Source organism: Equus quagga, chromosome 18 (assembly GCF_021613505.1).
Source record: "Equus quagga isolate Etosha38 chromosome 18, UCLA_HA_Equagga_1.0, whole genome shotgun sequence".
Taxonomy (NCBI): domain Eukaryota; kingdom Metazoa; phylum Chordata; class Mammalia; order Perissodactyla; family Equidae; genus Equus; species Equus quagga.
In genome coordinates this window covers 48,217,733-48,230,939 of record NC_060284.1, presented here as the reverse complement: position 1 = coordinate 48,230,939, position 13,207 = coordinate 48,217,733, and the positions used below count along the sequence as shown (strand labels likewise).

The window sequence follows — 13,207 nt, the reverse complement described above, 5'->3', positions numbered from 1 at the left end:
AAGACCCATGCAACTTAAAAAATACAACAATACTAAACAGGAGGTACAGCCCTTTTTTGGAGCTGTTTTTTTGTTGTTGGATTGTTTGCTTTAACTCTACAGGATCTTTCTGATTACAATCTGCTGTTTTAGTCTACTTTAACAGAAAAATATTCAATGCCAACCCTCTGCTAATATTTTCTTTTAATAATCACTTACTGGCTTCATTTTTCTTCTCATAGGAACCAACGTAAAGCCAGTTAAAAATAACGGAAAGATAATATTAACATGGTGATAATGTTCTTACCCTAGGTCATTTGATCAATTCTTCCTCAATTCATCTTATTCCTCCAGCCCCTTTGCTGTAGTTGTTCCTCATGACAGTCTTTGGCCTTCTATCAACTCCTTCCATAGTAGTTTCCTTAGACACTTCATATAGCATGCCTAGGCCCAGGGACACCCACAGCTCTATTTTCAGTCCTATCTACACACACTAATACTAGTTATAGAGTCCCTAAAACTTATTAGACATCTCCATTCGAATACCTTGCAGCATCACACTTAACACGTCTAAAATCAAACCTACCTTGCTTCCCAAACTTCTCTCATTTTCTGACACTAAGACAGACAATCCTTCTAGCCATTCAGGCTCAAAACCTTGTAGTAACCTTTGGCTCGTTAATAAAAAATATTATAGCTGCCAAGACTTAAATCGCTTACCATATGGAAACTGATATACTAAAAGTATATAACTGGGTAAGTATACGCAGTTGTTTAATTACATATAGCAATTAATTAAATAGATTAATATATGTAAAGCATTTAGAAAAGCATCTAGCATATTGTAAATATAAGTATAAAAAATTCTTCACAATAACCTTACAAGATAGGTGCTATTCTTATTCCTGTTTTACAGACAAGGAAACCAGGCACAGAGATCTGAAATAGCTATCCCAAAGTCATTTGGCTACTTTTAAGTGCCAAAGCCAGATTCCAATCCGGTCAGTCAAATTCCAAAATTTCTTCCTTTAACCGCTAGGCTAAAGCTAAACCCCAGAGCTTCTCTGCCTCTGTCCTCTCTTTTATCAGAAACTTCCATCTAACTGATTGTTTCTCTGAAATAAGATCCTTTTCTCTATTTACACTACTTTCTGTTCCAGCTCTTTTTCACCGGCTTCGTGCATTAGTTTTCTACCTAGCACCTCCGCTTAATTATTTTTCATTCTTTTCATTTACAAGTTATAACACTACCTTACTACTCTTCAAATGCACTGTCCCTACTCCAATGCCCTTGAAAGGGCTAAATTATTTGCAGTTTTCAAGAACTCAACTTCTCTATCCTTCTTTATTTCTCGCATAATCCGCTCTCTTGTCGGGCTAGTTGATTTCCTTCCTCGTCCTGCCACTTTGCCTTCTTCATATTGTTTCTCGCACCTAGAATAACATGCATTCTCCATCTACCTGTTCCAACCAGCGTTATCCTCTGAGGCCCACTTCCTTCCGGGCTAGTCCAATTCTCTCAGCCTTTTCCACTGCCTCAATACTGAAACTATCTTCCATAAAACTTGGCACTAGTCGCTTGTGTCTCACTTGCACAGATCTCGACGCCTTTTGGAGAAAGCTCACGATCTAATCTTCCTCCGCGCCCCGTCATCCCTGCTTCCTAACCCACTGCCCTCAAAGCATTTGCTTCTATGATGCAGAGAAGGGCTGAGCGGTAGTAACAGACCTGTCGGATGTCCCTAAAACCGACTCTTCAGTCAGGAGAGGATGACGAGGGTTCCGCACACGAACCACGCTGCCGGAGATCCTCAGGCGAGCCCGTGCACGGCAGTGGGACGCTCGCAGTCGCCCAGGTTCCCCTTCACCCTAGAGACCGGTCCCCAATCCCCCCGCCTCATCTGCTGCTGACACCTCGAAGGCGTCAGCCAGGACCAGCCAAACCCGAATAGCAGAGCAAAGCCCTTCGGCCACCGAGCACCCACAGTACTTATCCTGGCCTCCACGAGGCTCCGAGCCGATTGGGTCCGCCCACGGGACCCACCCCTTCCGGGTCCACTCCAGGGCTCTCTTCCGCCCGACGTTCCCTTTGCCTTCCAGGAGGAAATGACGTAAGAGCCGGGTTCTGATTGGCGAGGGCCGGCGGGGAGCGGAAGCCGGAGTTTCGCCGCGGAGAGCTCCTGCAGCTGGTCCCTCCAGCCTCCTGGGACTTTGATTCGTCTTACCCGCCGAGCTCCTGGCAAGGGCTGTCCGGGCATGCCGCGCGGCCGCTTTCTACGAGGAACTTAACCCGCCCCGCCCGCCGCCCGGATGGGACCGCTGGTGTGCTGTGAGAGGCGGGACGGAGGCTGGGAGGGAAGGCGGGGCGGAGCGGGCCGGGGGCGCGGCCGGAGGCGCACGGGACTCGGCCTGGGCTGGGAGTGCGAGCCGAGAGGGTTAGTCTGTCCGCTCTCTGGAAGAATGAGCCTGCCGCTTCTTCCCGAGCTGTTGGTTGCGTTCCTCTCGCCCGAGGCGCTGCCGGGGACGACTTACCGTCGAGAGGAGAGAGGGTAGGCAGACCCAGGCACGAGGGACAGTGGTGCTGTAGCCCCTGAGGAGGCGCGCGCCCTCGGGCCCGGGTGAAATGGGGCGGCCGGGAGCGCGGCCGTTCACAGCCCCCGGAGTCGAGTCTGTGTTGCCGCCCGTGTGGTCTGGGCATTCCACGAACAGAGAGCAGCTGGAGTCAGGGCTGGGGAGACGCTGAGCCCAGGATGCTGAGTTGTCTGGATCTCCGCAGTCCCTGGAGTGACATTGGTGTGGCTTTGTGTTTCTGCTCTGTGGCCGCTTGAGGGGGAAGTGACCAGAGCTGACTGCTCTTTGCTTGGTAATTGAGGCTTAGGTGCTCTGTCACCAGGTGGGAATTAGCTTTTCTCTTCATATACGACAATTTTATATATTGAGGTGTATGGGGAAGCCATTCTGGTTTAAACTTGATTTGGCCTAAATTTTATTTGAACCACAGAAGCCTGACTTAGGGCCTGTCAGACATACCTTGTACATCTGCTTTAATCATTACCCTAAAGTAAAGAATGCATTCTTTGAAGATAAGAATTGGTGCCTCCCTTCTTGTGACCCTAGTAGTCTTTGAAGATAAGTCTCCCATCCCATGACACCAGGGACATGTTGACCCTCTGTGTCTGTCGTAATCTGTAACAAAATATCTCCTTGAACCCTTGAAAGAATGTACCCCTGTCAGGCTTGATGTGTGTCTCTTTGTTTGGAAATGCTATGTAACTGTGCTGAGAATCCTTTTTCTCTGTAGTGCTTTCTTCCCTTGCAAAGGCTACAACTCTTGGGTTATAGTCCTCAGTTTGTAAAACTCTCTTCCTTTCTTTGGCAAAGAATGATTTTGTCTGTGCTCTCTTGCAGTTCTGTCTGCTTTTATTCTCACACTTCATAGAAGTGTTAAGAAATGAGTTCTGATGTCTATAGCTGTGGAAAATTAAAGCTAACAGATAGCTGTACAAAAGAAATAAGCCTCTGCCTTCGCTTATTGAACAAGATATCTGTAGCCAGGCTAGAAATTAGACTTTTATCTACATTGTCTGATTTTCTTCAGACGTTTCTTGAGTTTTTCACATATTCAGCTAGTCTTCCATATTCAAGAAAATTACAATAGTAGAGAATGGATATGTTGAGACTGTAAATAGATGTAGCAGTATAGGTGTTTTGAAACAAGGTTACTGCAGGTTGGATGAATGAGAAGGAAGGAAATTGTGGCAACACACTATTATTTCAATAAGTTTGATGGGGAAGGGAGCATTTAGGTGGCTGTGTATGGTTAATATCTCCTATAGGTGATGTGCATTGTATTATTATAGGGAAAAATGTGTGCTTCAGTAGAAAACTTCATAGTCTACATGCCATCTAGATGACACCCCTTGGATTTTCTACTTCTAAGAAAGCTATTTTACAGCTGTGTAAACTATAGATACCTAATGTCAGCAACAAGTAATGTTTGTCTATAGACATGGAAATTCTGTCTCCTTTGAGGTTCATTGGAAGTTTTGCCTCCTTGTACATTCATTTCAATATTCCTGATCTACTAATGTGTCCAATTTGGGGATTCGCTTTATTTACTATCTACCTGCTTTCCTTGTGAGTTAAAATCTTAAACACATGTTCATTTTTATATTTGAATGAGTCATGATTTTACCTTTTTAAAAAAATTTTTTCTTAACATTATTAAATGTTATGGGATGGGACAACCACAAATGGAAAAAATAATTTTTAATAAAAGTTGATGTAAGAGCAACTGTGATTGAGTGTTTAGATAATGCATCTTATAAAATTCCCAATACACTGCTTCAAGAGTATAACCCTGATTTCTTATTTAAGTTTCAAATTGCTCAATGTATTAGTACTTAAAATTGAAACATAGTAAAGTTCTTTTAACAGGAAGGTGTTACTAACTCACTCAAAGCATGTGCTTTGGGTGTTTTTGAATGATGGCGTTAAATTTGACCTGGGCCATTGACATGTCTCCGAAGTATTTTTGTTATACTGTGTTTATTGTTGACATATTTATTTTTCCATCTAAGTAACTTTAAAAAGAATGTCATTCTTTCCATTTGCATAGAATGATTCTTAAATATAATAGATTTTGTTTTGGGGTGGGGGTTTATGTACAATATCTAATGTACCCTGAAGTTTTAGATGTTGATATACAAAGACATAAGGAATGGTAAGCCTGTAATTTATACAAAAACAGTGAAATAGAGCTGGTAATTAGTGGAGGTCAAGAGCATGGACCAATTCTGTGTACTTTTATGCAGGCCTGTCTTATCAATGTGAACATTTTGAAGAACAAGTAACCATATTTGCAGTTCTTGTTTTTCTCTTTTAAATGATACCATTTTCTTTTTATCCAGACAAAAATCACGATATTTTGAGACAGTGATGCGAGGTGTTCTGCCTGGTTCTGCGCAGTCTTAAACAGTAAAAATCTAATCTCTCTGACCAATCCAATGGTTCATATAAAGGACTATTTAGAGGACTTCTTAAAGTAAAAGATGACAAGATTTGTTTTTAAAAAACTGAGGATTAATCTAAAAGATATCAAGATTTGAGGAAAAAACCAAACTGGAGTGTAATGAGAACCATTTATACTGACCATGTGTTTGAATTATCAAGGATACACAGTTCTCTTTGTGTTTAGGTCCTTGTCCAGGAAGGTAATGAAGATCACCCTAGTAGGGCTAAGGAATAGATCTGATCCATCCTAGAATCATCTGTTTGTCTCCTGTGGCCTTTTTGATCCTGGGACATAAATGTCTTGCTTCAGGACTTTTTTTTCCACTAAGGTTTAGTGTTTGCTTATGAACCTGTTCAAAGTACAGAACTGATCAATTGATTTTCAGTGGAAGGTCTTGCTCTTCTTTAATGTTATCCAAAATTCTGGCTATAGCCTTAGAGTACTGTAGCCTTCCCCTCCTCCCTCCCTCACCTGAGCACTGTGTTTGCATTCTTTCTATCACGGGGATTTTTAACCTGAATTGGGGAACCGTTTCAAATTTATTTGCGAATCTGTGCTTGTATGAGCTCATATACTCGCATTTTGGGTGGTGAAAAGTTCTTTAACTTCGTGTGATTCTTAAAGGGGTCTGTGACCCCAAGAATGTTAAGAACCACTGTTCCTTAAGGATCAGGGATCGGGTTTTCCTGCCTAGCGTGGCTTTGCTGCTCCATTTGCTTTATTGCCAAAGTGTGTGTGTTGGGGGAGGGGGAGATTTAAATTTCTTTTTGGTGAGAAAAATCCATTTCTGATTAGAGATGGAGCTGAAAAAGAGTTCATTGTTTGTTAAACGCCATAACACTTTCTGTATAATGTCATTAAACTTTGCCCTACAATAACAGGGATTATTTATTACCCATTTAACACCCAATATCTTGTGGGTCACAGTAACTTTTAAGATCTGGAAAGAAGATCCATCCAACTATACTGACAAGGTGTGACTGGAGATATAGGAGAACCACTAATCTGTACTGTCAAAGAAGATCGCAGAGTTTCAGGAAGGGAATAATCAATCACTAAAATTTGATTAGCTCTGGGATTTGACATTTGGGGAGTTACTGTTGACCTTGAAAGAACAGTCTTAGCGTTGTTAGAGAGATGGAAGCAAAACTGCAGGAAGTTGAGTAAATGGAAGAAAAGGAAGTAGAACTACAAAACAGATTACTCTTAAAAAGTGAAGTGATGAGGAGAGGAGTTTAGTTGATGTTCTGAAGGAGAAATGAAGTAGGAAAATTTTTTGAGACTAGGAAGACTGAGGGGAAGGAGAGATCAAGATGTTGTGAAGGGAGAATTGATGTTATTACATTCTCTTAGAGGTGATCTAGTCAAGTGGAGTAAAAGCTTAAATGAAGGTGATTTGGCAGGCTTAAAAGTGTGGAATACACCCTAAAATCAGTTGGAAGTTGGAAAGAGTGAATGAAGATAGATTTTGAGCTGGAGGAACGTTACGGTACGGTCGTGGATCACTTAACGACGAGCATACGTTCTGAGAAATGCATTGTTAGGCGATTTCATCGTTATGTGAACATCATAGAGTGTACCTACACAAACGCAGATGGTATAACCTACTACACACTTAGCTTATATGGTGCTAATCTTGTGTGACCACTGTCATATATGCTCTCTGTTGTTGGCCGAGATGTCGTTATGTGGTGGGTGACTGTAATTTGAATGGTGATCTTTCTTAGAGCATCAAGAAAAGAAGGGAGGCAATGTGATATGATATAACAGAATTGGCATCGGTTTTAGTGCCAACTGGTCTTCGATTTGGATGTCAGGATGCCACTCACTAGTTGTTACCTTGAGTTGGTAATTGAACCTTTGGATCTTGATGCCCTCACTGTAAGATAGGAGTTGTAATACCTACTTTATGGGATTATTGTAAAGATTAGAAAGCGTATTTGTAACACATCGAATACCCCGTGGCTCACTGTACCTGCCACAGTGCGCTTCTTTCCATTCCTTTAGTATCTTGGGCTCTTTCTCACCTTAAGGCTCCCAGATTTACCCTTACCTCTGTCTCTAAAACTATTCTGCTACTTTTGGTCTGACTGTCACTTTCTGGAAGAGACGTTTTCTGCTTCTACAATCTAAGTTAGCTCCTTCCTTGTTCTTTATAGCACACTTATCACAGATTTTAACTAAGTATTCATTTCCATGATTATATGTTTGTGTGACTTCTGTGGGTCTGTCTCTTCCATTAGACAAGACTCAGCATCTAACAGTGCTTGAGTGAATGGATGGTTGGGACACAGTAGGCAAATAAGCATTTATTACCTCACAGTTTGTATGGGTCAGGAAGTCAAAAGTGGCTTAGTTGCGTGTTTTTGGCTCAGCGTTTTTCATGAGGTTGCAGTCAGGATGTCAGCTGAGGCTGAAGTCATTTGAAGCCTAGCTGGGGCTGGAAGATCCAAGGTGATTCATTCACCTGCCTGGCGGTTGATGCTGGTTGTTGGCAGGAACTCTCAGTTTCTCCCCATGGGGACCTTTGCATGGGCTGCTTGAATGTCCTCACATCATGGGAACTAATTTCCCCAGAGCAGGCATTCCACGAGAGAGCATGGCAGAAGCCACAATATCTTTTATGATTCATCTTTGGAAGTCACACACTGTTGTTTCTGCAGTATCTTGTTGGTTGCATAGTCCAGCCCTATTTATTATGGGAGGCATCTACACAGCGACATTAATATCAAGAGGCAGGTATCATTGCAGCACATTTTACAGGCTGTCTACCATAGATGCTATATGGAATAGCATAGAGAGTCAACCAAGAATGACTAAAACAATTTCCTAATAGTGTTGATGAAGGGCCCAGCTGACATAGGAAAGCATGCATTTGTTTTGGCAGCAGATAGGATAATTACTGATTTTTTTTTTTATAGTGACACAGGAGCAGAATCAGAGAAAGTGGATGTTGGATTGATCTACGTGTTAGGGGTTAACAAGTCATTACAAGGGCAGACATTGAGATAAGAGTGTATCTTAATTCAGCAATTTGTGTTTGGTTTGTTTGGTGCTCATTAGTCTTTGACGGTGAGTGTTTTGGTCTTTGCCACACATGGAGGCATATCTTTATCTCAGCAGTGGTGCACGTGACTTTCACATTGGCTTTGAGAAAGTTAGAAAAGTAACTTTTATTGTGCCTTGCTTTGTGCCAGGTGCTCTTCTACAATTTTAATACAGATTATATCATTTAATCCTCACAATAGCGCTAGGGTGTATTACTCTGGTTTAGAAATAAGAAAACTGGCTTAGAGTCAAGGATAACGCAACTCTTAGGTGATGGGTCTAGACCCAAACTCAGGCCTCCTGATAACAGAGCCCAAACTCTTACATTGTACCTTCTGTTTCTGCTTCACAGTCTAATTGCACGTGGAAATATTTACCTTAAAATACTAAAGAAGCCAGATGCAAAATTGTACATACTTTGTGATTTTACCTATCATAGAAAAAGGTAGGAACTACATCAAAGTTTGAGAGTTTTTTTCTCTCTTACTTTTTACTATTTTTCAAATGTTCTATATGTGGGTATTACTTAGAGTTAGAAAGAAAAATTATTTTAAAGAAGCAATTTTGTCCTGAAAGTTTGCATTCAAGTTTGAAAAATGAAAACTAAGTCTGTGTTTAAAGAATTTTTTAAATTATGGTTAAGTTTTAGCCGTGAGTCATTGTCATCAAAAGTCTATGAATAGTTTTTTGAAATTATGAATTTCTGCAAAGTGTCATTCCATTAAGCCTGAGGCAGTTCAACCATGGAAAATACGTGTGATCTCCATTTGTGCTCTGTTCAGCTTGTCCACTTTAAGTCTGAGTACTTGTGAACAGGTCAGCAGAACTGGTGGTTGCCTCTAGTTGCAAAAGCCGATTGGATGGACTTAACACCAACATCTAGATAAAATTGGTTTCTTTATTTCAAAATAATTTCAAAGGAGTACTTAGTATCAAATAAGAATAGCCTTCTTATACAGTTTTATCATGGTATAATCTACAAGGCCTTTCTGAAATTGTTATATAAATGATCACATTTCCTACCACATAGTGTTGGTCCAGGAATTAACATATTGTGTCAGATCCATTGTTCGTTCCAATTAATATCACGTGTCTCAGCAAGAAACATCAAGGAATTAGGTATAGAGAGTATGCTCGTTCTCCTTGACTCTTAACAACAAACGTTAGGATCGTACAGAAAAACTTCTCAAGTAGTGTAGTTCACATGTCAGCTTTCTTTCCCTGATCATCTGTTTTCTCTCATGTGTATTCAGTGTTATGCGTGACTTTCAACTTACCAAACCCACTAATCAGTTCTTGGCCCTATGACACAACCTTTCAGTAGCATGAAACTCTAGCTGATCCTTCTTGAGTGTTCCTTCTTGAATTGCATTCTTCACTTGGTCTTTAGGTTACCATACTTATCTGGTGTTCCTTCCATTCTTATCAATCCTTCTCTATCTCATTTTTGACTTGTCCTCTTTCCAATCTCTAAATTTTGCCTTAGGACTCAGTCTTTGCATCTCTTTTCTCTTTTTGCATTTTTCTCTCTTGATGATCTCATCCAGTTCCCTTAACTTTAAATACCATACATATGCTGAGGCTTCCAAATTTATGCTTTTAGCCCGACCTCTCCTCTGAGCTCTAGCCTCATTTAGCCAATTGCATGTTTGATATAAATACTTGGCCATATAATGGGCATCTCAGACTTGACACGTACAAAAATATATAAGGAAAAATTACCTTGATTATCACTCTACCCCACAACCTACTCTAGTCTTCCCCTTTTCTGTAAATAGCGTTACCCTCTATTCAACTGCTCAAGCAAGAAATCTAGGTGTTATCTTTGATTCTGTTCTTTTCCCTTACCCTTCATATACAAGCTACATCCCAAATCTGTCTGTTTCTCACTACCCTTATCATCTCACCTAGATTACTGCAGTGCTCTCTGTGATCTCTGCTTTTACTCTTGCCCCCCCACCCCCTCAAGTCCACTGTAGCCAGAGTAGTCTTTTCAAATGTTGTTTTATTAAGTCATTATCTCTATCAAGATCTTCTAACAGCTTCCCCTCATATTTCCAATAAGATCTAAACTTCTTGTCGCTTACAAACTGCAACATCTGGCCTTTCCCTGTCTCACCAACCTCATCACCTACCACTCATTACCTGGCTCATTCTACTCTAGCCAGACCACCTCCTCACTCTTCCTGGAATAGACCCAGCTCCTTCCTGACCTTTTGGCCTTTGTACTTTCTATTTCCTCTGCCTGAAACACTCTCCAGAGCTTCCCATGGCTTGTTCTCTCACTTTATTTAGCTCTCTACTCAGATATCACCTTTCCTCTCATAATACTTATTGCCCCCATCATTCTGTTAGATACCTGCTTGCTTGCTTGTTTATTGTTTATTCTCTCCTCTTCATGAAGCATAAGTTCTATAAGGGCAGGGACTTGCTCTGTCTTATTCACCAGTGTATCCCAGTGCCTAGGACACACAGTGCCTAGTACCTGACACATCATAGATGCTTACAAAGATGTATTGAATGAATGAATCTACCATTTTACTGAAACAACTGTCTGACTTATTGGCAAATTAAGTATACTTTTCTCATGTTAAATTTCCCGTGACCTCTCTGTAGTACTTGACACTATGTGATTTCCTATCACCCTGCTCGTCTCATTTCTGCATTTCTTTACAACCAACCTTCCATCGCATCACTGTCTCATATACCATATCTTATAACTTGTCAAATCCTGTTAATTATTCCTTTGTATGTTGCCTGTCAAATCCATGCCTCCTTCTCTATCTCCTTTTCTGCCTAGTTTAAACTTGTATTCTCTCTTACTACTTGATTGCAATGACCTCCCTACTTCTCGTTTTGTCTTACTCAATACATCCTCCTTATTATCATTAGACTGAACTCTTTAAATTGTACAAATTGTTTATCTTTGTTTCTCTTGCATCACCTAGCATTTTTCCCCCCAATAGTGGGCATTCAATGAATGTTGAATGAATAATCCTCTGTTTCTGGAAAGTAGAACTGCTGGCCATGTGGTTATTTTAATGGCTGTAATTCTTTGAAAAGAATTTATGCTTAAATAATTCCCCTTTCTTCTTGTTTTAGAAAAGCTGTAGCAATTCTTTGTTGTACATTGATTTTTATGGACTATTTAAGTGACTAATCACACAATGTACTGTTGTAGCTTTTCACAGTAGAATTTTGGTTTTTGCTCTAATGCAAATAAAGTAGTATCTGTGCTTCTCTATTAAAACATCTCTTTCTTTTCTCTTAAGCTAAGGTCTCCAGTGAATATTGAATTGCTGAGGAATTTGGAAAAAGACAAGCTGAAGTTCCCATTCCATGGATCCCTTGGGGGCACCTTCCCAGTTTGTGGATGTGGATACGCTACCAAGCTGGAGCAACTCATGTGAAGATGAATTAGATGCTTCTGATGCTGCAGCTGAAACATTTCAGGAAGACACTATTAGATCACCTTTTCTTTATAATAAGGACATCAACAGAAAAGTGGTTCTTTGGTAATTGTTTGACTAAATCATATCATGATATGATCTTAATTTTTTCTAAATTGTTTTTCCTTATAATTTCTTCTAAACTCTTTTTTTTTGGTAAGCCTTAGCATTGTTGAAATATTGCTTTGCATATGCATAGCTCTATTGAGGTATAATTGACATACAGTAAATTGCACATATTTAAAGTGTGCAATTTGGTAAATTTTGATGTATGTGTACACCCATGAACCCATCACTACAGTCAAGATATTGAATATATTTATCACCCAAAAGGTTTTTTTGTTCCTTTGCAATCCTTCCCTCTTGCCCCTCCCTGCCTCCACATCCCCCAGCAACCGTTGATCTTTCTGTAACTGTAGATTTGTTTGCATTTTCTAGAGTTTTATATAAATGGAATCCTGTACTCATTTTTTTAGTCTGGCCTCTTTCATTCAGCATAATTATTTGAAAGTTCGTTATGTTGTTGCATGTATTAGTAGTAGTACATTTCTTTTTTTAAAAACTTGATTGAGATGTAATTCATATACCATACAGCTCACCAGTTTAAATCATACAAGTCAGTGGTTTCTAGTATATTCACAAAGTTGTGTAACCATTACTGCAGTCAGTTTTAGAACATTTTCATCAACCAAAGGTCCTATACCCGTTAGCAGTCATTCCCTTTCCATCCCCCCTGCCCGCCTATCTCTCAGGTTTAGCCAACCACTAATCTACTTTTCCTCTATAGCTTTCCCTCTTCTGGACATTTAATACAAATGGAATCAATTGTGACTACGTGTCATGTTTTTAAGATTCATCCATGTTGTAGTATGAATCAGTATGTCATTCTTTTTAGTGGCCACATAATATTCCATTGGATATACCACATTTAGTTTATTAGTTCATTAGTTGATGGGCATTTGGATTGTTTCCACTTTTTGGCTATTATGAATAATGCTGCTGTGTGTAAACTCTTTAAACCAACAACTTTCAGTTCTATAAGCATTCTGTTACAATGAAAAAGAAATATGAAAGACGCAAAGGAATAACATGTTGGTTTTGTGAGTTTCAGTGTTGTAGCAATTGCGTTAAAGATCTATCTAATAAAAGTAGATTAGTCTTTCTGAGTCAGGAACTACTTATCTACCATTGCTTAAACTTGTGAGCCAGCAAAAGCAATGTTGTGAAGGGAGTGAGGATAGAATGTTTCGAAAGAATTAGAAATTAGCTTTCTTATCACCCTCCTCTTCTTTACACTTACTCTTTATTTACTAATGGCTTCCTCAGGAAAGGAGATGTGGCATTACTGAACTGTACAGCCATTGTAAATACCAGCAATGAAAGTCTTACAGATAAGAATCCTGTGTCAGAAAGTATCTTCATGCTTGCAGGACCTGATTTGAAGGAGGACCTCCAGAAACTTAAAGGTGAGTGGATTTTCTTAGGTATGTCATTGCTTAGGAAACATTTCTTTTGATGTTTGAAGAAGCATGTTTTGCATTTAAGTGAGAAAAGTAAGTAGATGTAGCCATTTTGTTGTTGTTAAAACGAAATAAGTGCAGCTTTTGAAAACCCCACAATGTGTTAGAAGCAGAACGCTGAGACTGCTCAGTAAAACTCCTCTGTCACGTTACTAAGTTTTAAAATGACAATCATTGTAGTCGGTTAGAGCTTTGGT

General features: G+C 40.0%; 2 protein-coding genes across 5 annotated transcripts in view; one reads left to right on the top strand and one right to left on the bottom strand.

The window, feature by feature from the left end:
• WDR3 (WD repeat domain 3) overlaps positions 1 to 1,941 on the bottom strand; it is a 29,958-nt gene extending 28,017 nt beyond the window's left edge. Inside the window, exon 1 of the mRNA XM_046645078.1 lies at positions 1,709 to 1,941. The gene's annotated coding sequence lies outside the window, so the exon portion shown is untranslated. The remainder of the gene's footprint in view (positions 1 to 1,708) is intronic.
• Positions 1,942 to 2,154: 213 nt separating this feature from the next.
• Positions 2,155 to 13,207, top strand: part of GDAP2 (ganglioside induced differentiation associated protein 2) — a 70,673-nt gene continuing 59,620 nt past the window's right edge. Inside the window, exons 1-4 of one of the 4 annotated variants that reach the window (XM_046645083.1) lie at positions 2,155 to 2,308; positions 8,394 to 8,486; positions 11,314 to 11,556; positions 12,817 to 12,956. In XM_046645083.1, coding sequence (XP_046501039.1) covers positions 11,381 to 11,556; positions 12,817 to 12,956 — 316 coding nt within the window. In that variant the 5' untranslated portion in view covers positions 2,155 to 2,308; positions 8,394 to 8,486; positions 11,314 to 11,380. Of the gene's footprint in view, positions 2,309 to 2,366; positions 2,529 to 8,393; positions 8,487 to 11,313; positions 11,557 to 12,816; positions 12,957 to 13,207 lie in introns of those variants that run through there. The other 3 variants (XM_046645084.1, XM_046645081.1, XM_046645082.1) reach the window with 3 other exon arrangements.